This window comes from Leuciscus leuciscus (genome assembly GCF_965113295.1).
Source record: "Leuciscus leuciscus genome assembly, chromosome: 25".
NCBI lineage: Eukaryota > Metazoa > Chordata > Actinopteri > Cypriniformes > Leuciscidae > Leuciscus > Leuciscus leuciscus.
In genome coordinates, this window is record NC_138724.1 from 27579282 (window position 1) to 27605228 (window position 25947).

A 25947-nucleotide genomic window follows, 5' to 3' on the forward strand; every position below is an offset into this window, starting at 1 on the left:
TTTATTATTAGTGATATGATGCCACCTTCTGAAATCATTGGCAAATTGCAGATCCAAGACAGAGCAACATGATAAGATATGAATAATTTAATGTCTTTCCTTCAAAACATGTGGTCAGAATAATATATGACACGATCATAAACCATAGAACTAACAATAACAATGTGTAATCAGATGCTCCAGGAAATTATTATGTATTAAATACACGTTAATCATCAGTATTATTCACTGCTTGTAATAATAACATTGTAACATTAAAAATATATACTAATTAGGGTGAATAAACAAGTTCAAATCTGTTAGTTACCTGATCACTGAAAATTATACAGTTATCCTCCACATAAAAACACAGTTGAATATGCAGAAGGTATTTTTTTATTATTATTTTTTACAACTAAACATTATTTCCTTGTAATAATAAAAAAATCCCATATAAAAGAAGATAAGAGAAAAATCCATTGTGGTCTTTGAACGCTGCAAATCTGTTCCCATAGCAACTGACGTGTAATCCAGGAAGCGGAAGCGGAAGCGGAGAGCCTTTCGACCAAAGTTTGTTTAGCCCTGTCTGTGGTTTAGCCTGGTAACGTTATCTAAACACAGCCAAACTTCAGCCAGTTAACTCGGTTTTTATGAAACAATAGTAACTTTAATCGACTTTTTTGTAGTTTACTAATGGGGGGAACCGCGAGTAAGTTGCCGAAAGAACTTCTATCAGAGTATCAGGTGAGACAGACACATTTAATATATTTATTATTTATGAACATAAATGTATTCTTTATAGAGAGGAGTTGAGTTGCTTATATTTGTTTATATGTTCTCCTTTTTTGTGTAACACAGGAGCTTACATTTCTCACTAAGCAAGAAATCTTACTGTAAGTAAAGTCATAATGTACTTAAACTCGTTTGTTATGTTATATTTTGTTGCCTTCAGTCTGCTTATGTTTTAATTGTGAATGTTGACTGTAGAATTGAATTGTTTTGTATTGTATTATTTAGTAAGCTATTATTGTTTAAGTATTTATTTTAAATTAGCCTTTATTTTTTCATTTTAAAACTGTTTTATAATTTTCTTTGTCATTTTAATTATATCTTTAATATTTATATTTAACTCTGGTTTAATTTTATATCAGTTTTACTTTTAGTAATTTTATTTCAGTGATCTGCCTATTCTAATTTTCATTGAAGTTTTTCACCTAATAATTATATATTAACTTTATGTCAGTCACTGAAAACCAAAACTGATTTTGGTTACACTTTATTTTAAGGTGACGTAGTTACATTGTACTTACTCAAACACGTACCAATTAATATGAATTAACTACGTACTTACTATAGAGTTACGATTAAGGTTAGGGTTTGGTTTAGGGTTAGTTACTTGTAATTTTTCATAATTTACTGTTATTACTATAGTGTAAGTACATGTAACATGTAAAGTGTTACCCTGATTTTTATATTTTGTTTTTACATTTGTAATATTTTGTAATATTTTATTAGTTTTATTATTGGATTTTCACATACATCTTCTCTACTATGGTACATTTTGCTTTGGCATTCCTTGCAAAGTGAATTTGTAACAGCAAGGTATCAATTTACTTGTGACAATAGCTAAACTACATAAGCATACAGTAAAGTTATCGAAAGTGGCTCCGAAGTTTATTTGGATGCTTAACCAACACTTAAAAGTGTTTGAATGTCATTACATTGATAATGACATTCAATGTATTGATACTTTTGTCATTGATTATGTGTTTGTTTAGGGCACACAAAAGATTCTCTGAACTCCAGGGCAGAGAAAATGGGCCGTACGGCTCCAGGGTGTCCATGGAGAAGATCCTTACGCTTCCTGAACTGAAGGTAAAAGATAACATTTAGAAACCATAATGTTTCTTAAAATAGGGTTCATTATCTTCAAGCAAAATCCTTCGAAATTCACCTATTCAACTGTATATATGCTGTTATTGTTGTAAATTCTGTGTTTCGATCCCTTCACAGTCGAACCCCTTCCGGAAAAGGATTTGTCACGTCTTCTCGACCTGTGACTTGGGGGATGGCAGCTTGAGCTTTGAGGATTTCCTGGACCTCTTGAGTGCCTTCAGCGATTCGGCAACCCTGGAAATCAAGTCCCATTACGCCTTCCGGATCTTTGGTAATAGCTGGAACGCTCTTAAGATTGAGGTTTAAGGTGTGTTCACACTTTGGGCTGTTAGTGCGGTTCATCGGAATAAGTGTGAACGCTGCCATCCGAGCCCTGGTGCATCAAACAAGTAGACCGAGTCTCGCTCTCACCGAAAGTGTTCAGGTTTCAGGCCAACACAACACTGACCAAAGACATGTAAACGAACCACAAACAGGACATGATGTCACAAGATGCGACCCTAAAAAGGACAAAGCTCAAGCATAGCTGTTTTTTCTCTTCATAGTCGCAATGTTTCCCATCACAGTTCAGTACAGGATCAGAACCGCGTCTCTTCGCAGCAGATCTGTGTGTTAGTGTGTGTGACGGAGGGATTCCTGACGCTGTTTTGACTCCTTTACACACAAGTTCTCAGCTGGTCAGAATACCATCATATGTAGCTACACACACACAACGTGCACATTTAGCCCAGAACACAGCACTGTTTCGGATGTTCAGAAAGTTTTGTCACAAAATATACGTAATAAAAGCCGGCCAATCAGATTTTAAACATATCCCTATGTCTTTAGGTTTGGCATTGTTAGGGGGTTAACAGTTTAGGACCCAAGGACCAGATGTTTGAAAGAAGACCCGGAGTCAGAATTATAAAAAATTGAAGAAAAGTTTTACTGAAGATAGTTTGCAGTTTCATCAGCAGAAGTCAGCTTCAAGACTCACACAGGAGTTCGTAGGCCGCCCCGCTTACAGTTAAAGATTACAGCAGTTATACCATTTCCAAGGTCTAAGCTACGTCATTGCTTACAGGTTGATTCTGATTGGCTAAGAAATTGATAAACATAGTAAATTTCCACACATATACAGATAAACTGAAGCATATCTCTATAGATCATGCAGCTGACACTCGGACCCTGAAGTTAGGCGCGTCGTGACCTTCCAGGTCGCAGATTTGGGTTGCTGGGTGCCAGCATGTCTCGAACAACAACTCAGTCAATCTCCAATAATGCCAGTGGTTCCTTAACCTGTAAGCAAGAAGACTAACACACACACCGACACACAGCTTTTCCAATGTTGGATTTGGCCAGGCTCTAACTATAAACAGGAGTCTCATCTCAAAACATCAAGATAATGCGTTCTTTCTCAAGGAGAGCTACACCTTAGTCTAACTGGAAAGTAAGGCTTTAACTGAGAAATGGTCCCTTAAACTATTGGCTTCAATGACCCCTGTATGTTTTAACACGTTGAAGACCTTTCTCAAACACAAAACATGTCCCTATTTCATTTCTGGAAGCCGGGCTAAATGAGCAAGCACTGTCACTGCATTCAGATATCAAATACTGACATTAAAGAATACATGAAAAGAACATTTCAATGATCACACTGGTTACTTCTATAACAAAGTAAAATCTCCAGAGAAGTCATTCAACTCGTGATATTTAGAAGGAAAAAGATTTATTAATACCTTGATTATAATCACTCATTACATAATCATTGAAGCAGCAGTGGATTCCAATCCTATGTGAACGCTAAGCAGACTTTATTAGTCCCGACCAAGCGAACCGAACCATAAGTGTGAACACACTCTGAATTGAGCAAACACCATTAAACAGCAGTTCCTGAACATTATTCTGTTCCGCTGCAGACTTTGACGACGACGGGACACTTGATGCCAGAGATCTGGAGAAGCTGGTGAACTGCCTGACCGGCGAGACGGACGACACTCGTCTCACTGCGGAGGAGATGAGGCAGCTCTTAAGCAATGTGAGTCCGGTGGATACACGTCACATGACAAACGAGAGACATCTGTCAGAAGATGAACTTTACTCATGTGAACAAATGTAATTGTGCAGATCCTGGAGGAGTCGGACATCGATAAAGATGGAACGGTGAACCTCTCCGAATTTCAGCATGTCATCTCCAGATCTCCAGATTTTGTCAGGTGAGAGAATTTTGCTTATTTTATTTACAAATTGGTCAGCTGACGTATTTTGCTGCCTTTAGTTGTTTAATTAAGTTTTGATTTCGAATGTTTACTGTACAGGGCTGCGTTTCCCAAAAGCATTGTGAGGTCATTGGTGGCAATACTTCTACGATCTACTTAGGGGCCGTTTACACGACACAGTTTTTAACTAAAAATGTAAAACATTTTATGCATTTTAGCCGTTCATTTACATCATACCGTTATTGGCTCCGTGTAAACTACAAAAAACTCGGATTAGTGAAAAATGGTGACGCCATGCGCATGTGTATAACGTGTTCAGTCTATAGACCTTATGTAGCCCCGCCCCTTTTCAGCGCGGCGCTCGTTGTCTTTTGACTTCCGGTCTGTAGTTTCACAGCGATTCTGCGTGTTTATTAATGAACGGCTCGTTTTGAAATCTTCCCGGTCGACTGACATTTGTTAAGACATCTGCTTTAAACATCACAGTCCTCATGATAACTTTCGTTAACTTTACATTAAGTAAATCCACTTCAAAAGCTAATTACTCCTGGACAGCAATGCCATAGAGATATACAGAGCGACTGCAAAACCGGAAGTTAAAAGACAATATTCTAAAGATGGCGGCGCCGTCGTTTCTCTGGTGCAAAACGTCTATAGGCATGTAGTGTTTCTTTATAAAGTGACATCGCCACCTACTGGCCTGGCAGCAGAATAGAGTGATTTTAGTCAGTTTTGCGGATCCGTGTGGGATCGTTTTGACAATGCTGTCATATATACGCGGAAAACGCAAAGGAAACATTATTAGTACATTGTTGTTGTGTAAATTATTGTCGGCTTACTATGATTTTGGGAAACGCAACCCAGTTTAGTTTGTATTATTTAGTGAATAGCGATAAAGCTTGACATACACATGTCAAGCTGATTTATGCACTTTTATTTTAGTATAAAATATATACTATTATAGCATTTATTAATATTTTGAATTTGCTTTTATTTTTATATTTCTATTTTTAGTAATTATGTCATTTTATCACTTTTATTAGTTAAAAAAACACATTTCTATATAGCTTTATTAATTTATTTTACAATTATTTTATTTCAGTTTTAGTTTGTACATTGCATTAGAAACTCACACACTTCAGAAACTCACACACACACTTCAGAAACTCACACACTTCAGGAACTCACACACTTCAGAAACACACACACATTTCAGAAACTCACGCACTTCAGAAACTCACACACTTCAGGAACTCACACACTTCAGAAACTCACACACTTCAGGAACTCACTCACACACTTCAGAAACTCACACACTTCAGGAACTCACACACTTCAGAAACTCACACACTTCAGGAACTCACTCACACACTTCAGAAACTCACACACTTCAGGAACTCACACACTTCAGAAACTCACACACACACTTCAGAAACTCACTCACTCACACACTTCAGAAACTCACACACTTCAGAAACTCACTCACACACTTCAGAAACTCACACACTTCAGGAACTCACACACTTCAGAAACTCACACACACACTTCAGAAACTCACTCACACACTTCAGAAACTCACACACTTCAGGAACTCACACACTTCAGGAACTCACACACTTCAGAAACTCACACACACACTTCAGAAACTCACTCACACACTTCAGTCACTCACACACTTCAGTCACTCACACACTTCAGAAACTCACTCACACACTTCAGTCACTCACACACTTCAGTCACTCACACACACACACTTCCGAAACTCTCACACACACACTTCACAAACTCACTCACACACTTCAGAAACTCACTCACACACTTCAGAAACTCACACACTCACACACTTCAGAAACTCACACACACACACACACACACTTCAGAAACTCACACACACACTTCCGAAACTCGCTCACACACTTCCGAAACTCGCTCACACACTTCCGAAACTCGCTCACACACTTCCGAAACTCACTCACACACTTCCGAAACTCCCTCACACACTTCCGAAACTCACTCACACACTTCCGAAACTCACTCACACACTTCCGAAACTCCCTCACACACTTCCGAAACTCACACACTTACTTCAGGAACTCACACACTTACTTCAGGAACTCACACACTTCCGGAACTCACTCACACACTTCAGGAACTCACTCACACACTTACTTCAGGAACTCACTCACACACTTACTTCAGGAACTCACACACTTCAGGAACTCACTCACACACTTCAGGAACTCACTCACACACTTCAGGAACTCACTCACACACTTCAGGAACTCACTCACACACTTCAGAAACTCACTCACACACTTCAGAAACTCACTCACACACTTCAGAAACTCACTCACACACTTCAGGAACTCACACACTTACTTCAGGAACTCACACACTTCAGGAACTCACTCACACACTTCAGGAACTCACACACTTCAGGAACTCACACACTTCAGGAACTCACTCACACACTTACTTCAGGAACTCACTCACACACTTACTTCAGGAACTCACACACTTACTTCAGGAACTCACACACTTACTTCAGGAACTCACACACTTACTTCAGGAACTCACACACTTCAGGAACTCACTCACACACTTCAGGAACTCACTCACACACTTCAGGAACTCACTCACACACTTCAGGAACTCACTCACACACTTCAGGAACTCACTCACACACTTCAGGAACTCACTCACACACTTCAGGAACTCACTCACACACTTCAGGAACTCACTCACACACTTCAGAAACTCACTCACACACTTCAGAAACTCACTCAGAAACTCACTCACACACTTCAGGAACTCACTCACACACTTCAGGAACTCACTCACACACTTCAGGAACTCACTCACACACTTCAGGAACAGGAATTGCCAAAACAAAATGACACAATAATAATGACTTCTGAACTCATAACGCAGCATTTCTCCTGATCCTCACTGACTGACAATGTTCTTTTGCAGTTCATTCAAGATTGTGTTGTGAAGTTTCCACAGAAGCTGCTCTCCGGTCCAGATTTTTCACCCGCGCCTTTAATCTGTCAATAATGTAGCATGTGAATGTATTCTCTCGTTTAATCTTTCTACTGTTTATATGTTTGAAAAACATTTTTACTCACTGTTTTAAAAAAAAATCTACTTTCTATCCTGTATTTTAGATCATATATTTGTACCTAATTTAATAAACTCTTAACACTGCAACTTTGACATCCTGGTGTTCATATGTCACTCTGAAATGGGTCTGTTTCTGTCAGGATGGAGGTTGTTCTTTTGGCACCGCGAACACAAACGTGTTCCACAACCCACAGACAACATCCTGAACACACATGCTGTGAGCAGGGAAATAATCCACCAGCGTCGGCTCATCTGTGCTGTTCTCACTGCAGTGTCCCAGCTGTCCATAATGACCTGATCATGTGACACATGGAGGAAAGGCAACTTTTAGCACTTTTGAATTAACACTTTTATTCAGCAAGGACTCACTGAATTAATCAAAAGTGACAGTAAAGACACTTATAATGTTACAAAAGAGTGACAGTAAAGACACTTATAATGTTACAAAAGATTCTATTTCAAATAAATGCTGTTCTTAAGATCTTTCTGTTCATCAAAGAAACCTGTAAAAAAATACAGTAGTGGCCAAAAGTGATGTCCAGCCTCGGGAAATTGAAATCTTCACCCTTTATTTAAATATTACTTTTTATTTTTTATTTTGTAAGCATATTTTGTAGTTGTGCGCATAGTACATAGTACATGGTTTTTGACCAGGATGTCACGCAAAGAAATTATGAACACATCAAAAACAAGAGAGAACCAAAAAAATATTAATAACTGATTATGTTGTGGTCTATGAGAGCTTTTTTTTTTTTTATGCATTTTTTACGCAGTAAAATTTTAACTGTAACTGTAGTTTGCCTTTTTTTGCCAAATAATTTTATCAGATAAATACCATAACCAAGTTTAGTGTTTTATTTTTCCTTCATTCATGTACATACATATACACTACCGTTAAAAAGTTTGGGGTGAGTAAGCATTTTATTTTTATTTTTGGGGGAAAGAAATAAAATAAATCAATACTTTTATTCATCAAGGATGAGTTAAACTGATCAAAAGTTACAGTAGAGACATTTATAATGTTAGAAAATATTTTAAATAAATGCTGTTCTTTTGAACTTTCTATTCATCAAAGAATTTTGAAAAAAAATGTGTACACAACTGTTTTCAACACTGATAATAATTATGAATGTTTCTTGATCATCAAATCATCATATTAGAATGATTTCTGAATGATCATGTGACACTGAAGACTGGAGTAATGATGCTGAAATATCAGCTTTGATCACAGGAATAAATTACAGTTTAACAATATATTGAACAAACACATATTAGAAAATTGTGAAAATATTTAATTACTGTATTTTTGTAGCAAATGCAGCCTTGGTGAGTATGAGACTTCTTTCAAAATATAAAAAATCTTTAATGTAGTGTATCTACAGTCTATTTACGTTGATTTATTTAACAAAAAATAAAACGAAGCAAACTCTTACCCCATCCCCAGGTGTACAGATCCCCGGTGCCTACAAAGAAATAAGAAAAGAATAAGGTAATGATTTTTCATGTCGACCAGCAGTATTACGTTTCATCAGGGATCCAGTTTATGCTCCACTGATGCAATGGCATTGTGACCTGTGACGGCGGCTGTATGACGGGATCCACAGCTGATCCTGCTGATCTCGGACACATTAGGGACGTCCACTAGAGCAGGGAACGCTTGGATTGAGATGAACATATCGGCTTGGTTCTTTTCATCTTTATTCATGGTCTGGTCAGTGTTTCCTTAACAGAAACAGAAACATGTAGTAATTAGGGATGCACAATATATCGGCAACCATATCGGTATTGGCCGATATATGGTAATTTTTAATGTTATAGTTATCGGGCCGATATATTAAAGCTGATAAATAATGTATTATTTCCTTCAGCTGAGACACTTCAGATGCGCACTGATCAACATGATGGTTTTGAATTGCTTGAAATATGATTGAAATCACTTAAAAAAAGGAAAGTACAGTTCAGTGCAACATGTGCAGCGCAAGTCTGTCATATAAGCCACTTAACATTATAATGAGAACATCATAATTGTGTGTTTGGGTCATGGCTTTTAATGGTGAGACTATTGTTTTTGTAATCAGGCTCTCAAAAAGTTTATACAAATTTGTATTTAGATTTATCGGCCAAAATATCGGTTATCGGATTTAAAATATAAAGAATTATCGGTTATCGTTATCGGCCAAAATTTTCATATTAGTGCATCCCTAGAAATAAAGATGAATGAACATCAGAGAGGGTATGTGGAAAAATACAGTACAACTTACTGAAATGTATCTTGTCTCATTTAACTATATACCGATAATTCTTTGTATTTGAAAGCCGATAACCGATATATTGGCTGATAAATCTATATACTTAAAAAAAAAAAAAAAATTCATAGCCTGATTAGAAAAACAAAAATCTCACCATTAAAAGCCATGACCCAAGCTCACAATTATGATGTTCTCATTATAATGTTATGTAGCCGATAAATGTATAAAAGATTATAATAGATTTATCAGCCAATATATCTGTAATTGGCTTTCAAAATACAAAGAATTATCAGTATATAGTGCATATATTTAGCAAAATGCACATCTCACTGACTGAGTGATTACATGAGACAAGATACATTTCAGTAAGTTGTACTGTATTTTTCAACATACATTCTCTGATGTTCATTCATCTTTATTTCTAGGGATGCACTAATATGAAAATTTTGTCCGATAACGATAACCGATAATTCTTTATATTTTAAATCCGATAACTGATATATTGGCCGATAATGATAACCGATAATTCTTTATATTTTAAATCCGATAACTGCTATATTGGCCGATAACGATAACCGATAATTCTTTATATTTTAAATCCGATAATCGATATATTGGCCGATAATGATAACCGATAATTCTTTATATTTTAAATCCGATAACTGCTATATTGGCCGATAACGATAACCGATAATTCTTTATATTTTTAATCCGATAACTGATATTTTGGCCGATAAATCTAAATACAAATTTTTATATACTTTTTGAAAGCACTGATTACAAAAACAAAAGTCTCACCATTAAAAGCAATGACCCAAACACACAATTATGATGTTCTAATTATAATGTTTTGAAGCTTATATGACAGACTTGCGCTGCACATGTTGCATACGATGTTTGAATAACATTGACAGAATTTGAAAGTTAGTCTAATTCGTTGCTCTGCAATGTTTTTTCACTTTGTAAGAAAATGGATGTGTGGCATGAGAACGATGCGTGAGAGTTGGCAGCCCTGAGTAAACATTCATTATGTAAAGTCATATATATTTAAGTCCTTTTACCACCACTTTTTGCTCTGTGTTTTTCCTCCTCCAGGCCTCTAGATGGCAGACCGAGCTGCCCGCTTTCATTCCAGCCCCACATATACAGGTCCCCGCCAGCTAAACACAATAAACAACACAATTATTTCAGACAGATTTCAGATGAACAGTCAGTAGAGTTGAACTTTATTGTCAATGCTGAAATTTGACCCTGGTGACATAGATACATTCACATTAAAGCTACACTGTGTAATTTTTTAAGTTGATTCTTAAAAAAACACTTTGTTCTTTCAAAATGATATGTGCTCATTAATGTTCAAATACTTCTACCAACTAATCAAGTATTCTCGTAAGCGTAGAATCTGCCATTTAGAATACATACGAGTGAGCCGCTCGAATGACGGCCGCCATGTTGCGCCTCCATCTTGAAAATACATTAGTCAAAGAGGGACATACCTGGAAATTCAAGCTTCGCCTTTTGCGTTTTGACACTCAGTGGCACCGTGACGAATGCGAGGGGGAGATTACTCACGACTGCCGGCAGATTTGTAATAATACGGCCATCGTAGGAGTTAAAACGCCCTCGGAATGGGAGGGGCTAGAAAGTAATATTCAGTTGGTAGTCATAAACAATTTCACCGCTAGATGGGAGAAAATCCTACACAGTGTAGCTTTAATGCTTAAAAATACATCACACATTACCAACACATAATTAACAAAATTATACAATTAAACACTGTTTCCATCTTTCAAAAAAAGAACAAAACACACTATTGTATCACTTTAGAAAATTGTACGATTTAAGACAATCACTGCCATTGGGACAAACAATTTTTTATACATGTTTCTTCTGGCCAAAGGAATTTTGAGTCTATGACCAGATAGAGCAATTCAAAAGTGGAATGAAGGGGGTATGATCTTTAAAAATTGCAATTGCCGTTTTTACCATAAAACAATCAAACAAGGCTTTAAGTGGCTGTCGCACTGCAAAAAATGATATTCTTACTTAGTATTTTTGTCTTGTTTCCAGTCTAAATATCTAAAAATTCTTCAATCAAAATGCATTGGCAGATAATTGTGCCTGTTTTAAGAAAAAACTCACTTCATTTGGATTTTTTCCCCCTCAGAAAACAAGACATAATATCTTATGGCATTTTACTACTTTAGCATATGCATCTTGATTTAAGAATTTTTAGATATTTGGACTGGAAACAAGACAAAAGACAAGACTTTTTTTTGGCAGTGTGTTTACAGTATGCTCACAAAGAGCAAGCAAACGGCTGAGTTTGCCAGGGAATGTTAGTGGGATAATCTCACCGCTGACGGAAGCGGAGTGCCAGCTCCCAGCGGACACTGCTCGGATCGGGACGCCCCACAGCGCCTCCACTACCTGAGGCTCGTCCTGCGACGTCAGAGCGCCGTGACCCAGCTGACCGTGACTGCCAAAACAACACACCAGCTTAAAACATTCAGCATGGGAACTGAGTAGTTTAAAGACACATCGAGTACATTTTACACCAAAAGAAATGAATAATGCTTTAAATAAATCTATTTAAAACGATGTAGTCTCGAAAAGGCAGTTTTATTTTACATTAAACATTACTGTAATACAATGATTTGCCACAATAAGCATAAATTAGAGGTGGTACAACAAATAATAAATAATATAATATATAAAATATAAATAATTTACAGTGAAAATAATGCTTTTTGTGCTATTTTAGCTATATTTATCCACTATTATAGTATCTATTAAAATTTAGAATTAGCTTTTATTTTTAATTTTAGTATTTTTAATAATTTTGTCATGTGCTTTTGTCACTTTTATTAGTTTTTTATATTTCTGTTTAGCTTTAATTTTTCGCAATTGTATTACTTCAATCTAAACTTATTTTATTTCAATTAGTTGCAATGGCAATTTTTCTATTTAAGTTTTTTAAGTTTTTCATCTAATATTTATATTCATTTTAGCTTTATTTTTAATAACCAAAAATAATTTTGCATGGTTTTAGGCTAACAATAAAAACGCTGTTACAGTAATGAGAATTTGTGGGTAAAATATGTTGGTGCTGCTCACGTGAATGCAAAAATAACCACTTCCCCCCCCCAATGTATGTACTATATTTTAGTTCGATAATGTTTATAATTCAATACTTTGTATTTTTAGGGAATTTTATGGTGCCAAATTATATTTATGCAATAGCATTTATTACCTGTAAATAAAAGAAATTTCCAACATAAACTAACCGTCATAAAGACACTTGGCAAAAAGTTAAAAAAAGTGAACATGGAAGTTTAAGTTTATGAAATATTTAATTTTAAATGTATATTTTCTAACCATGTTTTACTCTAAAACTGTGAGGAAACCAAAGCTAATAAATAAATATATAATCTAAATATATGATTAAATCTAAACAAGCTGGTTTCCAAATTTGAGGTTGATATCTCAATAAATGGGCTTTCAGTCAGATTTTGTTCAGGCGCAGTACCGAACGCTTCCACTAGAGGAAATTCGTTTTTGACGAGAACAATACAAGTGTGACTATTTTTTTTTCAGGACTGTTTAACCTTTTCCAATCATGTCCATGATTTTTTGTGTGTGTGTGTGTTCACACACCAAGTGCCAAATCCGTTACCAAGTTTCCTGCCATTCCGATAAAGTAAAAAAACAGCACCAGTGGGTTAATTTCCATGATTTTTTTTTTTAAATATGCTTAATTTTTTTATTTATAATCTGAAAAATGACACAGATATGTTTTTGACAGGTTTAGTGAGACTCGCCCATAAATGCAGATTAGTTCTACAATTAATCTAATACTTTTGGGCAAAATAGTCATTCCTTTAACATTAACGAATAATGAGCAATACATGTGTTACAGTATACGTAAATAAAAATACAACTATTCATGTTAGCTCAGGGTCTATTAAATAATATGAAATACTATTAATATTAAATACTATTAGTAAATACTGAAATTAACATTAACTAAGATTAATAAATGCTTTAGAAATATTTTGCATTGATAGTTCATGTTAACTAATGCAACCTTATTGTAAAGTGTTACTGGCAATCTTCCTCGTACCTTCCAGATCCCCAGGAATACACAGTCCCGTCTGAAGTCAGCATCACAGCGTGTTCTGTGCCCAACGCCAGGCTCACGGCACACAGTTCAGACCGGAGCGCACGGAAGAAAGGAGATCTGGGCATGACGTACCCGCCTGGCACCAACGGCAGCGGGACCGTTTGTCCTGTTTAAATGCATCATATCAGTACCATTACACTAGCAACAGATTCACAGTGCACATCTGTATTATTACCGGTGTTGTCAGAGAGGTCTTGCTCCTTCTTCCACACCAGCTTGTTTTGTGGCTGCTGTATTTCCCAGCATTCCACTCTGTCTGTGAAGTTGAGCGTCAGGTGTCTTTCACTGATGAGAGCGTCTGTGCACCCCCGACTCTCTGGAAAAGTGTCCCCGCACACCTGTTCTGGTGAACCGGACCCGGACCCGGACCCGAACCCTGACACACACACATGACTGCCACCTGCAACAAAACCATTATAGATAGAAGATCATCAGTTATATATATACAGTACAGGTCAAAAGTTTGGAAACATTACTATTTTTTATGTTTTTGAAAGAAGCTTCTTCTGCTCATCAAGCCTGCATTTATTTTATCAAAAATACAGATTTTTTTTTTTATATTGTGATATATTTTTACAATTTTAAAATAATTGGTTTTCAATTTATTATACTTTAAATTATCATTTATTTCTGTGATGCAAAGCTGAATTTTCAGGATCATTCCTCCAGTCTATCACATGATCCTTTAGAAATCATTCTAATATGATGATTCATTATCAAAGTTGGAAACAGTTCTGCTGCTTAATATTTTTTCATAACCTGTGATACTTTTTTAGGATACTTTGATGAATAAAAAAAAATAAAAATAAAAAAATAAGCAAATGTTTTAAAAATAGAAATCTTTTGTAACAGCAATATCCACTACTGGTCAGTAATTTGGGGTCAGTCATTTTTTTCTTTCTTTTTTTGAAATAAATCAATACTTTTATTCAGCAAGGATGTGTTAAATTGATAAAAAGTGATAGTAAAGAAGATTTATATTATTAGAAAAAAAAATTTTTTTTTGAATAAATGCAGTTCTTTTTAACCTTTTATTCATCAAATATATTAGTCAGCAGAACTGTGTCCAACACTCATAATAAATCAGAATATTAGAATGATTTCTAAAGGATCATGTGATAGACTGGAGTAATGATCCTGAAAATTCAGCTTTGCATCACAGAAATAAATTATTTTTTAAAGTATATTCAAATAGAAAACTATTGTTTTAAGTTGTAATAATATTTCACAATATTACAGTTTTTTCCCCCTGTATTTTTGATCAAATAAACGCAGCCTTGATAAGCATTAGAGACTTCTTTCAAAAATATAAAAAAAACATAATGTTTCCAAACTTTTGACCTGTACTGTACATATATATAATACAGTATATAATGTGAGCAAAGGATATGCATAAAATGTACGTAAGTGATATGCACAAAATATGAATCATATTAAAATATTAATAAAAAATTATATGTAAATAGAAAGTTATTTGGTAACACTTTACAATAAGGTTCATTAGTTAACATTAGTTCATGTATTAACTAACATGACCTAACAATGAGCAATACATTTGGTACAGTATTTATTAATCTTTGTTCATGTTAGTAATAAAAATACAGCTGTTGGTTGTTTGTTCATGTTAGTTCACAGTGCATTAACTAATGTTAACAAATACAACCTTTGATTTTAATAATGTATTCGTAAATGTTGAAATGAATATTAACTAAGATTTATAAATGCTGTAGAAGTATTGTTCATTCTTAGTGAACCTAATTGTAAAGTGTTACCAGTTATTTTACTTCATCGGCTATAGTTAATGTGACTAATATTGTAGGCAAAGTAAAATCATCTATTTAAGAAAATATGTTTGTTCGCTTACAGTCTGTGTGATGCACATGAGCTCTGGAGCTCCAGCTGGCTCTGACTCTACAGTCTGATCTGATCACACATGATCTACACACATCTGATATCAGGACAGGTGTGTTCACTTTACAGGTTACATCTGCCGGCCGTATCTGACCAAAGCCATTGAAACCAAAACCAAACCAATTCATTGACTTATCCTGGTGGTGATGAACACAAAGAACTGCCACTTGCTTTCATGTATGGAAAGTTGCATTTTAGTTCCATCAGCAGCAATAAGGAAAGTCTAAAGTCGGAACACGAGCGATGTCTGCTGTCAAAATAAAAGTTGTGTTGCGTTCTTAATAAAAACACAATCGATATGTTTTATGATTGTAGTACAGATCGTTGTATATCATATATTTTTTACAGTCTATGATTATATTATGTTATATTATATTGTATTATATTATATTACCTTTATATTATATTATATTATATTATATCAACGTTATATTATATTACCGTTATATTATATTATATTATATTACCGTTATATTATATTATATTATATTATATTATATTATATTATATTATATTATATTATATTATATTATATTATATTATACTACCGTTATATTATATTATATTACCGTTATATTATATTATATTACCGTTATATTATATTATATTATATTATATTATATTATATTATATTATATTATATTATATTATATTATATTATATTATATTATATTATATCAACGTTATATTATATTACCGTTATATTATATTATATTATATTATATTGTTAAAATGGAATCCATTGACCATATGGAGAACTTTAATTTTGAAATGTGTTCCGTTTGGCAGCCATTTGAGGAAGCGCGTCACTGTTTCTGGCTTCACTCTGTTTCTAAGGCGGATCTGAGGGCTGCTGTCACTCACGGCGTCCGTAACGACTGTAAATAAAACACAAATACTGACATTAACACTGATTTCACTTCGCTTACCACAAGATCAATATTGAGGCTTCAGCTTCAGCTGCTTTGGAGCGCCAGGTGAGGGTTTATTGTATTGAAATAAAACAGTTAATTAAAGTCACCAGGTGTGAGCGTGAGTTCAGCTTTCAGTTGCAGATTTCAGATTCATCACCTTTATGTGTTTAAAATGTGTTTTGTTGTGTTTAAAATGTCTCTGGCATTAAAAACCTGTTGTTTAGATTCTCTATTTCTACATATATTTATAATGAGTCTTACATAATTGACTTTAACAAAGGGTTTTGTGAAGAATAAGTGATGTGTGCTAGTGCTGTTAGCTCCATCTGATTTAATATCGGATTAATCTGAATCTGTCATATCTGATCTGATTCGATTTCTATTCTGAGTCTGATCTGAATCGGTTGTCATATATGACTTAATATCTGATTTAATATCAGTTTTGAATCTGATTATTGGCTGTTTTGTCTCTGATGTAATATCTTATTTCTTCATGTTTTAATGGTTATTGAGAGCTGCTAAATGCACACCCTTTCTTCACAACCCTTAACAGGTTTTTAATGGGTTTTGAGTCCATTATTTCCTTCACAAACCACAAACTATGTGAAGAGCCATCTTTAATAGGGAGGTTCAATTTATGTTCACATAATAAATCTTTAATCTGAATGTCCTGCATTAATAATGAGGTTTGGACGTCCCTTTGTTTGTGTAGTCATGGCGTCTCTGTCCGAGGAGGTGTTGTTGGTGGTGAAGAGGGTCCGTCAGAGAAAGCAGGACGGGACTCTGTACCTGATGGCCGAGCGGATCGCCTGGGGTCCAGAAGGGAAGGACCGCTTTTCGGTCAGCCACCTTTATGCCGACATCCGCTGTGAGTTACACACACATTTCAACCTCATTTGGGTTTGTTTGGTGTGTGCTCACCAAACTCGGTCCTGGAGGGCCGCTGTCCTGCAGAGTTTATCTCCAACACATCTGCTTGAAAGTTTCTAGTATGCCTAGTGAGACCTTGATTAGCTGGTTCAGGTGTGTTTAATTGGGGTTGGAGGTAAACTCTGCAGGACACTGGCCCTCCAGGACCGAGTTTGGTGACCCTCGGCACGGGTGCAACCTTTGACGTGTTAAAATACCTATAGCAATGCCTTAAAAACCCTACATTATGCATGGATTAATAGAAATCCATTTAAGATTTTTCTTTGCAGTGAAATCGATTTTTTACAGTGTATAAACCTTTCAAGTTTAGTCATGAAATATGGTAATGTAGAAATCACAAGTCAGACTACAAATCATGTTTAGTACTCACTGTTAGCATGGAAATGAAATTTGTTGTAAAAGAGCTCAGCAGTTTCTGCTCACTCCAATTATGTTATATTTGCAGTCTAAATTGTGTGTGTGTGTGAGCCAAAAAATGATGACCACCTGCCTATTATGCTGTTGGTCCTCCGTGTGCTGCCAAAATAGCACCGTCCCGCTGAGGCATGGCCTCTTCAAGAGTCCTGTGGTCTCAGATCCTTCAAGTCCTGTATGTTGCGAGATGAAGCCGTCGTGGATCGAACTGTCGGTCCAGCACATCCCACAGATGCTCAGCTGGATTGAGATCCATTTGGAGGCATTGAACACCTTGAACTCTTCATCATGTTCCTCAAACCATTCCTGAACAATGTGTGCAGTGTGGCAGAGTGCATTATCCTGCTGAAAGAGCCACTTCCACCATTGTCATGGACTGCACCTGGTCTGCAACAATGTTTAAGTTGGTGGCACGTGTCAAATTGACAAATTTCCCCAACAGAACATTGTCCAGGACATCGCACTCCCTCCACCGGCTTGTCGTCGTCCCACAGTGATCCTGGTGCCGTCACTTTAACACACTGCACACGTACACGGCCGTCCACGTGATGTAAAAGAAAACTACTCATCGGACCAGGTGACCTTCTTCTACAGCTCCGCGGTCCAGTTCTGACGCTTGCGTGCCCGTTGATCTGCAGTGACGCAGCAGAGTGAGATGCAGTGTGTTGTGACCATAGACTGTAAAAAAAGATGGACGACGCACCTACACTCTCTTCTATTGTAGAAAAGTGAATCTGCCATTGTCCCAATATGGCACTGATATCTTGCGCAGATTTGGGACCTGATTTTGCGCAGTGGTGAGCGTGAAATGGAGCCGCGATATCAATGTCCCGCCCACACTCCCGCAGAAACCATTAGTTTCTGAACAACTCATGTCGGTGTGAAATAAACACTTATGGAAATGTAGAAATTACAGTTGAAGCTTTAATCTCCTTCCGAAAATCCCCCAAAAAGTCTGTTGGTGCCTCAGTGACTACTTTGTTTAGAGTAGCTGTCAATCACAGCTGTCAATCATGACATCACACTCCCGCTTTTATAGCATCAAATAACTAACTAAGACCAAACTTATTTAAAAAAAGAACACTTTAACTTACATCAGCGTGATAAAAACAACCTAAAATGACACAAAACTTCTTTGGGAAATATTTTATTTGAAGTGTAATTTGATTTACACATCCATTATATTACATGGAGAGGGCGGGGTTTATGACCTGTACTGGGACCAGCCACCTGGGGGCGATCGAGACACTTTGGCTTCACTTTTCTGGACTTGTGCGGCACGCTTGGTTGTGACACATTCCTCCCATAACCAGCATTAATATTTTGTGACTTTCTGCTGGATCAGACTGGATTGTTGCTCTCGTGCATCGATGAGTTTTGGGCGTCCGACACCCTGTGTCGCCTGTGTTTGTCCCTCCTCGAACCACTGTTGGTAAATCCTCAGCACTGCTGACCGGGAGCAACACATAATCCTTGCCATTTCAGAGATACTCACCATAACAATCTGGCCCTTGTCAAAGTCCCTCCGATCTTTTTTCCTGTCCATTTCTCCTACGTCTTAAAATATTGTTAGGAGATGATCAATGATATTCTCTTCACCTGTGACTGGTCATAATGTTTTTGCTCATCATATATTTATGTGCTTGTTGACTTTTTTTCTGTACCTGTGCAGGTCAGAAGATCAGTCCTGATGGAAAGGCCAAGATCCAGCTCCAGCTGGTTCTGCACAGTGGAGAGAGCACCACCTTTCATTTCGCCAATGAGAGCACAGCACTGAAGGACAGAGACGCCATCAAAGAACTGCTACAGCAGCTCCTGCCCAAGTTCAAGAAGAAAGCCAATAAAGAGCTGGAGGAGAAGAACAAGTAAAGTTGCATCTCATTTGCCATCATTAGATTATTGTGTCACTATAACATCAGCAAATTGGCCACGTAATCGGTGTTGGTTGACCTCCAGCTGATGCTTTATGTTGCAGGATGTTGCAGGAAGACCCTGTTCTGTTCCAGCTCTATAAGGACTTAGTGGTGAGTCAGGTGATCAGCGCTGAGGAGTTCTGGGCCAATCGGATGAGCCTGAATTCTGTGGAGCACTCCCTCGCCAACAACAAACAACAGGAAGTGGGCATCTCTGCTGCCTTCCTGGTGAGTTTAAACGTATCACAAGGCTAACAGTTTAAAATCGGCATGAAACTAAATTTGCGATAGGTTTTCTTCCCTATTGTGATATATATATATATATATATACCCAAGGTAAATGGCATCTGTAATGAGAAAAAAAATTTAGGCACTCTGGAATTGATTGGATTGTAGGAAGTTGGGCGTTGCGAACTATATTGATGCAGATCTGAATGTCAGATTGTGGTGCGTTGTGGAGGATGTTTAGTCCCACCCTCCGCCGAGACGCATGTCATGAAGAGAACAGATGTCTTTTGGAGGTTAACGTTTTTTTCATTTACATTTATGCATTTGGCAGACGCTTTTATCCAAAGCGACTTACATTGCATTTCAAGGCACAACATTAACATTCTTATCAGTTCTTGCTTTCCCTGGGAATCGAACCCATGACCTTGGCGTTGCAAGCGCCACCGCTCTACTGTTTGAGCTACAGGAAAGCTCATCCAAGATATTTTGAGTTTTTGATTAAAGATAACGAGTGCACATGAATTAAAAAATAATAATAATGATGTGCACGGATAAATCATTTATAATAATCATCATGATTTAACAAGTTTTATTTTATTTTCATCTGTTTTGCTTTCATTAACGCATTGTTTGTATTATTGTATGTTTTTATCTTGTTTCTATTTTTGTGAAGCGCTTTGAGATGCTACTTTTAAAGGCGCTATAGAAAATAAAGTTTATTATTATTATTATTTTAATGTAAATTGACCTCATGATCATGTCATCGTGGTTACAGGCTGACATCAGACCACAGACAGACGGATGCAACGGCCTGCGGTACAACCTGACCTCTGACATCATCGAGTCGATCTTCAGAACTTACCCTACAGGTGTGACATATGTGATTAAGATCTACATAGGCAGCTTCCTTCTAAGTCGGCATCTCAACTGATATGGATCCTCATAAGTGATTGATTTTAACACAAATCTTTTGTAAACTAATAGACAATTTATCCCAGTATGTTTTGCCACAGATAACAGTGTGTCACTCTAATAAGCATAAACATACATAATGCTTTTTATTGATACCTTTTGATATTGAATGAATTGTTTCTCTCCATGTTTTATTATTGAGCTTGTCACAATGCATTATGAATGGAAGCCTTTTTGTGCCACTTATAAGAAAGAAAAAAGTCATGCCTAGGTAAAACATAATTATGAGAGAAAAGTCATAATTTCTACATAAAATTTGGCTTTTTGTCAAGTTTCAACTTATGTCATAATTATTACTTTCTCATATTCTCATAATTATGCAATTTTTTCCTCATAATTCCATCTTTTTGTCTCAAGTAAATCATAATTATTAGATAAAAGTTCTACATAAAATGTCAATTATGACAGAAAATGTTTTTTTTTCGACCGATACATCTAATGATGTTAGAATTTGACAAAAAGATGGTCAAATCAATCATAACAAATGTCGTTTACATATAGTAGTCTGAAAGGTATAGTACCCCTCAAAAACGTAGTGAAATATTCAGAATTTATAACTGTTTTGAGACTTTAGGGACAAATAAAATGCCATGAAAGTGTCGAAAATGACCCTTTTCTGTCTCTCTTTGTCTTCGATTGCAGTCAAGCAGAAATACGCGGAGAACGTTCCTCACAACATGACAGAGAAGGAGTTCTGGACGCGGTTCTTTCAGTCTCATTACTTCCACAGGGACCGGATCAACACGGGCCAGCAGGACATCTTCTCCGAGTGTGCCAAACAGGACGAGAAGGGTACTTTATGTAGTTTTGAGATCTCTGCAGGAATCTCCCTCGGACTGTTGACTTCATCTGAGCGTGTTAAATGTGTCTATGTGTGAGTGTTATTCTGATGGAGTTTGTTTATTCACATTTTTCAGGCCAGAAATCAATGGTGAACCAAGGAGTGAAGAACCCAATGGTGGATCTGCTTTCACTCGAGGATAAGACTTTAGATGAGGTGAGTGATGTTAGACTTTTTAAATGACTGTTCCTCTCCATGTAGGATTGTTTGGTGAAACTGGTTCTCTCTGTGTTTCTCTGAAGGGTTACGGCACAGCTAAAGCTCCCACTACATCAAACCCCTCAAACAAATCACTGAGAGAAAACAGCAACTCCGCCATAATCAAACGCTTTAACCACCACAGTGCCATGGTGCTGGCGGCCGGCCTTCGCAGAGCGTAAGCAACTCAAGAGCGAGTGTGGGTGTTTCTATGTGTTTGCATGTGTTTAATATTCTGTGTGTGTGTGCTATATAGGGACGCTCCCAGTGATCAAACCAGTGAGACCAGCAGCACTGATGGGAACTCCAGAGATTCAGATTTCTTTCAGCCGCCACTCAAAAAGGTGAAACGCCACTCGAGGTTGTGCATTACAAGGATTTTACCAGGGTTAATGGATGTTGTTAGGCACGACACAAAGCAGACCCCTCTGGATGTAGCAAAATCACTGCAGCTTTATAAATACAGTTATTATATATAATAATAATTACATTTTAAATGCAACAATTATCAATATTTTTCGAAATCATGCTTAGGTAAATAATAATTATGAGATAAATCATAATTTCTACATGAAGAGTTTTTGTCATAATTATAACTTTTTGTCAAAGTTTCAACTTTTTATCATAATTATTACTTTCTCATAATTATATAAAATAAAATAAAATATTTTTAATCTCATAATTCAGTCTTTTTGTCATAATTTCATCTTTTTATGTCATTGAGTTTTTTTATCTCATAGTCTCAATTTATGGTTTCGACCCCTAACCTTTAAGCCATAGTTAAAAATTTTTGTCTAACAATTGACTTGACAATTATCCACATTTTGGAACAATCCATAAAAAATTTAAAAAAGGGTGTGTGTATATATATACTCACTCACTCACACACACACTCTCACACACACACACATATATATATATATATATATATATATACATACAAATTTATCATAAAATAAGGTTTTATAATAAATCTAATAAGTATCAATTGTTAAGGACCTATTAGTCTTTTATCTGTCTTTCTTTTTTTTTTTTACATGAATAACACTAGATTCTCATGTTTTTTTGTGGCTCTTCAGGTGAAATTACAGGAAGCCATAGAATATGATGACCTTCAGGGTGAGACTGTGCGTAAGACCATAGCTCTGAACCTGAAGAAATCAGACAGGTAAACACCCAGCGCCTTTATTCTGTATCTGCCAGACACCGTATAGATGTTTGGTTAATCTACAGATCTTCATATTACGTTTTTTGTTTTGTTTTGTTTGTTCCTGTAAGATATTCCCACGGCCCGACTCCGCTACAGTCACAGCATTACACCACCAGTCAGGACATTATGAACTCCATCAGCATTATCCAGCAGGAGATGAGGAACTATAAACCCCGCCTGACGCAGGTACACCGGTGAGAGGTTGATGTGGATCTGTGGGTAAAAGCTTGAAACATTTTGCATTCATTTCTGGCCTGTTTTAGGTGATGTCAAGCAGTGCGGCGAGCTCCGCCATCACGGCGCTGTCACCTGGAGGAGTTCTGATGCAGGGCGGAGGCCAACAGACCATTAACCGTCAGTGTTTGACCTCACACTGTCTATTCATCCCAGTATAATAATATTAAATGTACCCGCCTCAGCTGAGACTTTAATGCACTCTGCTATTGCGAGGAGTTTAAACCAGGCATTTTAAGTTTCATTAAGGCATTGTACTGTCCATTAACTTGATCTATTCTTTCTTTGTGTTTATTTATATAGAATTAGTGCCCACTGATGTTCAGGGCGAGCTGAAGCACTTATACACGGCCGCCGGAGAGCTGCTCCGACACTTCTGGTCCTGTTTCCCCGTCAGCACTCCTTTCCTGGAGGAGAAGGTCAAGGAGTACACCTGCAATTACTTCACATTAAAATATTTCCAAACAGAAATAAGGAAGTAGCATATTTTTATAAACACAAGGAATGCAAAAAGTGCTGTAACTACAGCTTGTCACCTGTTTTTAAAATCTAAGCCATGAAAAAATGAAGGCTTAATCGAGTGCCTTAGTATACTATTATTGTTTATTGCAACATGATTTGTTATATCTGTCCCTCCCTCCTGCACACAGGTGGTAAAGATGAAATCTAACCTGGAGAGATTCCAGTTGACGAAGCTCCGCCCCTTTCAAGAGAAGATCCAACGGCAGTATTTGAGCACTAATGTAAGGCCACGCCCCCTCCACTTACTGTAATGGCTTCTCTGAATACTTCTTAGAGGACACATGAATAATTAATGCGTTTCAGACTTTACCATCTCCATAATTGTGTGGAAAAACCGGTTCAGGATAGAATGTTGTTTAACCCTCTTATATGAACACAAATAATGTGGACATGATTAGACAATGCTAAATGTTCTTAAAAAAATAGTCACACTTGTGATCTTTGTGGTCAATGACCGCCATAGGAAGTGAATGGCACATTTTAAAACCCAGCTATATATTTTTAATGCATAAAGACTATTTATATATTTTATTACATTATATAGAAATAAATGGTGCATAGTTTATAGTGAACATTCTAGATGAGGTCCCCCTCAAAATATTAAATATTCAATAATTAATATTTTTGCAACAAAATATAGTACATTCCTTTCATTAAGAAAAGTAACTGCCGAGGATCACGAGTGTGAACGACCCTTAAGGGAAGAGTACCAGAGGGTTGAAGAGTCAAGTCACCTTTATTTCTATAACGCTTTATACAATACAGATTGTTTCAAACTCAAAGCAGCTTTACAGGCATAAACAGGAAAATAATAATTTAATGATGCAAATAGAGTTCAATTCTGCTGTAAAGCAGCTCTTAAAAGAAAAGATGCGATATGTTGCACACAATTGTTCAACATATACTTTTGTTAAACTACATAATTTAATTCTTCCGTGCTAAAATTAATGTTATTTGAGGTTTAAGGTGTCTATAATTTCCAGTGTGATTCCTGTATTTGGATTTTTTTCCATATATAAAGTGTTTTTTAAATATTTTTGTTCATATAATGTGAAATTTTAAGAGCATTTTTAAATATTCTGATGCACTTACAGTGGAACTACATAGTAATTTCCTGTGTTTTCTGATTGCAAAAGCTAACGGGCCACCTGGAGGAAATGCTTCAGGCGGCGTACAACAAGTTCCAAGCCTGGCAAACGCGCAGAATGATGAGAAAAACCTGAGGAGACTGTGAGGAAAAAGATGAAAGACATAAAAGACTCTGGGTGAATTTAAAGAAAAGGGAGAGGAACAAAGACACGCTCTCCCAGCTTGGGCCGACTGGGGCCTGATGGGCAGATTTTCCAGCCAATCAGAGCTGGAGGTGCTAGTGAGCGGGTCTGCCTGGGGGAGGGGCTTGAAGAGAGCAAATTCTGTCATCTTATTGGTCCACTTGGAGATGGGCTGCGCCAGTCTGAAATAACTGTATTATTATGTACTTCTCTCTTTTATTTTGTTCGTTCCGTTCTGTTTTTTGCCTTTCCTGGGTTTTTTTTTCTTTTTCTTCAGTGGATAATTTCATTTCCTAGGTAAGATGTGAAATTTTAACAGAGTTGTATTTCTACAATGACCAAACTTGGCTCAATAATACCATGGAAAGATCTCAGGAACTTATAACGTTTAATGCAAAGGACTCGGTTTGAGGGAAAAGCTTTTAAGTCAAGGATAAGGAGGACTCTTCACAAATCGGATATTGCAATCCAGTTCGAATCTCCCAAGACTTGAGGCCTGATTGGAAATCAGTCGCTCAAGACATGCCAAGGGGAGGGGTATAGCAATACTGTAATAATGAGAGTAATAATAATTTCTATGTAGTGCAATTACTGATCTGTGTGCCACAAACACGTGTACATGCTCATCCGCACTGCTTCATAATGTGTTCTCTAGCTGCACTGAGTTGTGTATGTTATTTCAAATAAAGTCAAGATTTAAACAATTAAACTGGTGTGTTTTATTAAAAGCGCTTCCTTAAAGTATTCAGTTAACCGACAGT

At 36.6% G+C, this 25947-nt stretch overlaps 3 protein-coding genes across 3 annotated transcripts; 2 read left to right on the forward strand and 1 right to left on the reverse strand.

Annotated features, from left to right (window-relative positions):
- The first annotated feature begins 536 nt into the window (after positions 1–536).
- cib1 (calcium and integrin binding 1 (calmyrin)) lies at positions 537–7283 on the forward strand. Its single transcript, XM_082159402.1, has 7 exons — positions 537–723; positions 838–872; positions 1758–1854; positions 1993–2146; positions 3774–3892; positions 3982–4070; positions 7047–7283. Exons 1-7 carry the CDS (start codon positions 673–675, stop codon positions 7066–7068), a joined length of 567 nt encoding a protein of 188 aa, XP_082015528.1. The 5' UTR covers positions 537–672; the 3' UTR covers positions 7069–7283.
- rccd1 (RCC1 domain containing 1) lies at positions 7210–15765 on the reverse strand. Its single transcript, XM_082159397.1, has 8 exons — positions 15493–15765; positions 13804–14028; positions 13569–13734; positions 11803–11924; positions 10507–10605; positions 8769–8918; positions 8630–8659; positions 7210–7490 (listed from the first exon to the last, which is right to left on the reverse strand). The coding sequence occupies exons 1-8, from the start codon at positions 15665–15667 to the stop codon at positions 7333–7335; spliced, it is 1125 nt and encodes a 374-aa protein (XP_082015523.1). The 5' UTR covers positions 15668–15765; the 3' UTR covers positions 7210–7332.
- Positions 15766–16362: 597 nt separating this feature from the next.
- On the forward strand, positions 16363–25895 carry gtf2h1 (general transcription factor IIH, polypeptide 1). Its single transcript, XM_082159231.1, has 15 exons — positions 16363–16516; positions 17166–17321; positions 19470–19662; positions 19773–19938; positions 20714–20807; positions 21553–21702; positions 21828–21907; positions 21994–22127; positions 22206–22293; positions 23029–23117; positions 23228–23345; positions 23423–23513; positions 23697–23812; positions 24044–24136; positions 25052–25895. The coding sequence occupies exons 2-15, from the start codon at positions 17168–17170 to the stop codon at positions 25136–25138; spliced, it is 1653 nt and encodes a 550-aa protein (XP_082015357.1). The 5' UTR covers positions 16363–16516; positions 17166–17167; the 3' UTR covers positions 25139–25895.
- The last annotated feature ends 52 nt before the right edge of the window (positions 25896–25947 follow it).

What these genes read in the sequence shown, in the direction of transcription:
- cib1 (XM_082159402.1), top strand. Translation starts at nt 673, where the DNA reads ATGGGGGGAACCGCGAGTAAGTTGCCGAAAGAACTTCTATCAGAGTAT. An exon ending in TTACGCTTCCTGAACTGAAG is followed by an intron (nt 1,855 to 1,992) that starts GTAAAAGATAAC and finishes ATCCCTTCACAG; the next exon opens with TCGAACCCCTTCCGGAAAAG. An exon ending in TGAGGCAGCTCTTAAGCAAT is followed by an intron (nt 3,893 to 3,981) that starts GTGAGTCCGGTG and finishes GTAATTGTGCAG; the next exon opens with ATCCTGGAGGAGTCGGACAT.
- rccd1 (XM_082159397.1), bottom strand. Translation starts at nt 15,667, where the DNA reads ATGAATTGGTTTGGTTTTGGTTTCAATGGCTTTGGTCAGATACGGCCG. An exon ending in GCACTCCGCTTCCGTCAGCG is followed by an intron (nt 10,606 to 11,802) that starts GTGAGATTATCC and finishes TATTGTGTTTAG; the next exon opens with CTGGCGGGGACCTGTATATG. An exon ending in TCTGTACACCTGGGGATGGG is followed by an intron (nt 7,491 to 8,629) that starts GTAAGAGTTTGC and finishes TCACATGATCAG; the next exon opens with GTCATTATGGACAGCTGGGA.
- gtf2h1 (XM_082159231.1), top strand. Translation starts at nt 17,168, where the DNA reads ATGGCGTCTCTGTCCGAGGAGGTGTTGTTGGTGGTGAAGAGGGTCCGT. An exon ending in GCGGCCGGCCTTCGCAGAGC is followed by an intron (nt 22,128 to 22,205) that starts GTAAGCAACTCA and finishes TGTGCTATATAG; the next exon opens with GGACGCTCCCAGTGATCAAA. An exon ending in AGGCCAACAGACCATTAACC is followed by an intron (nt 23,514 to 23,696) that starts GTCAGTGTTTGA and finishes TTATTTATATAG; the next exon opens with AATTAGTGCCCACTGATGTT.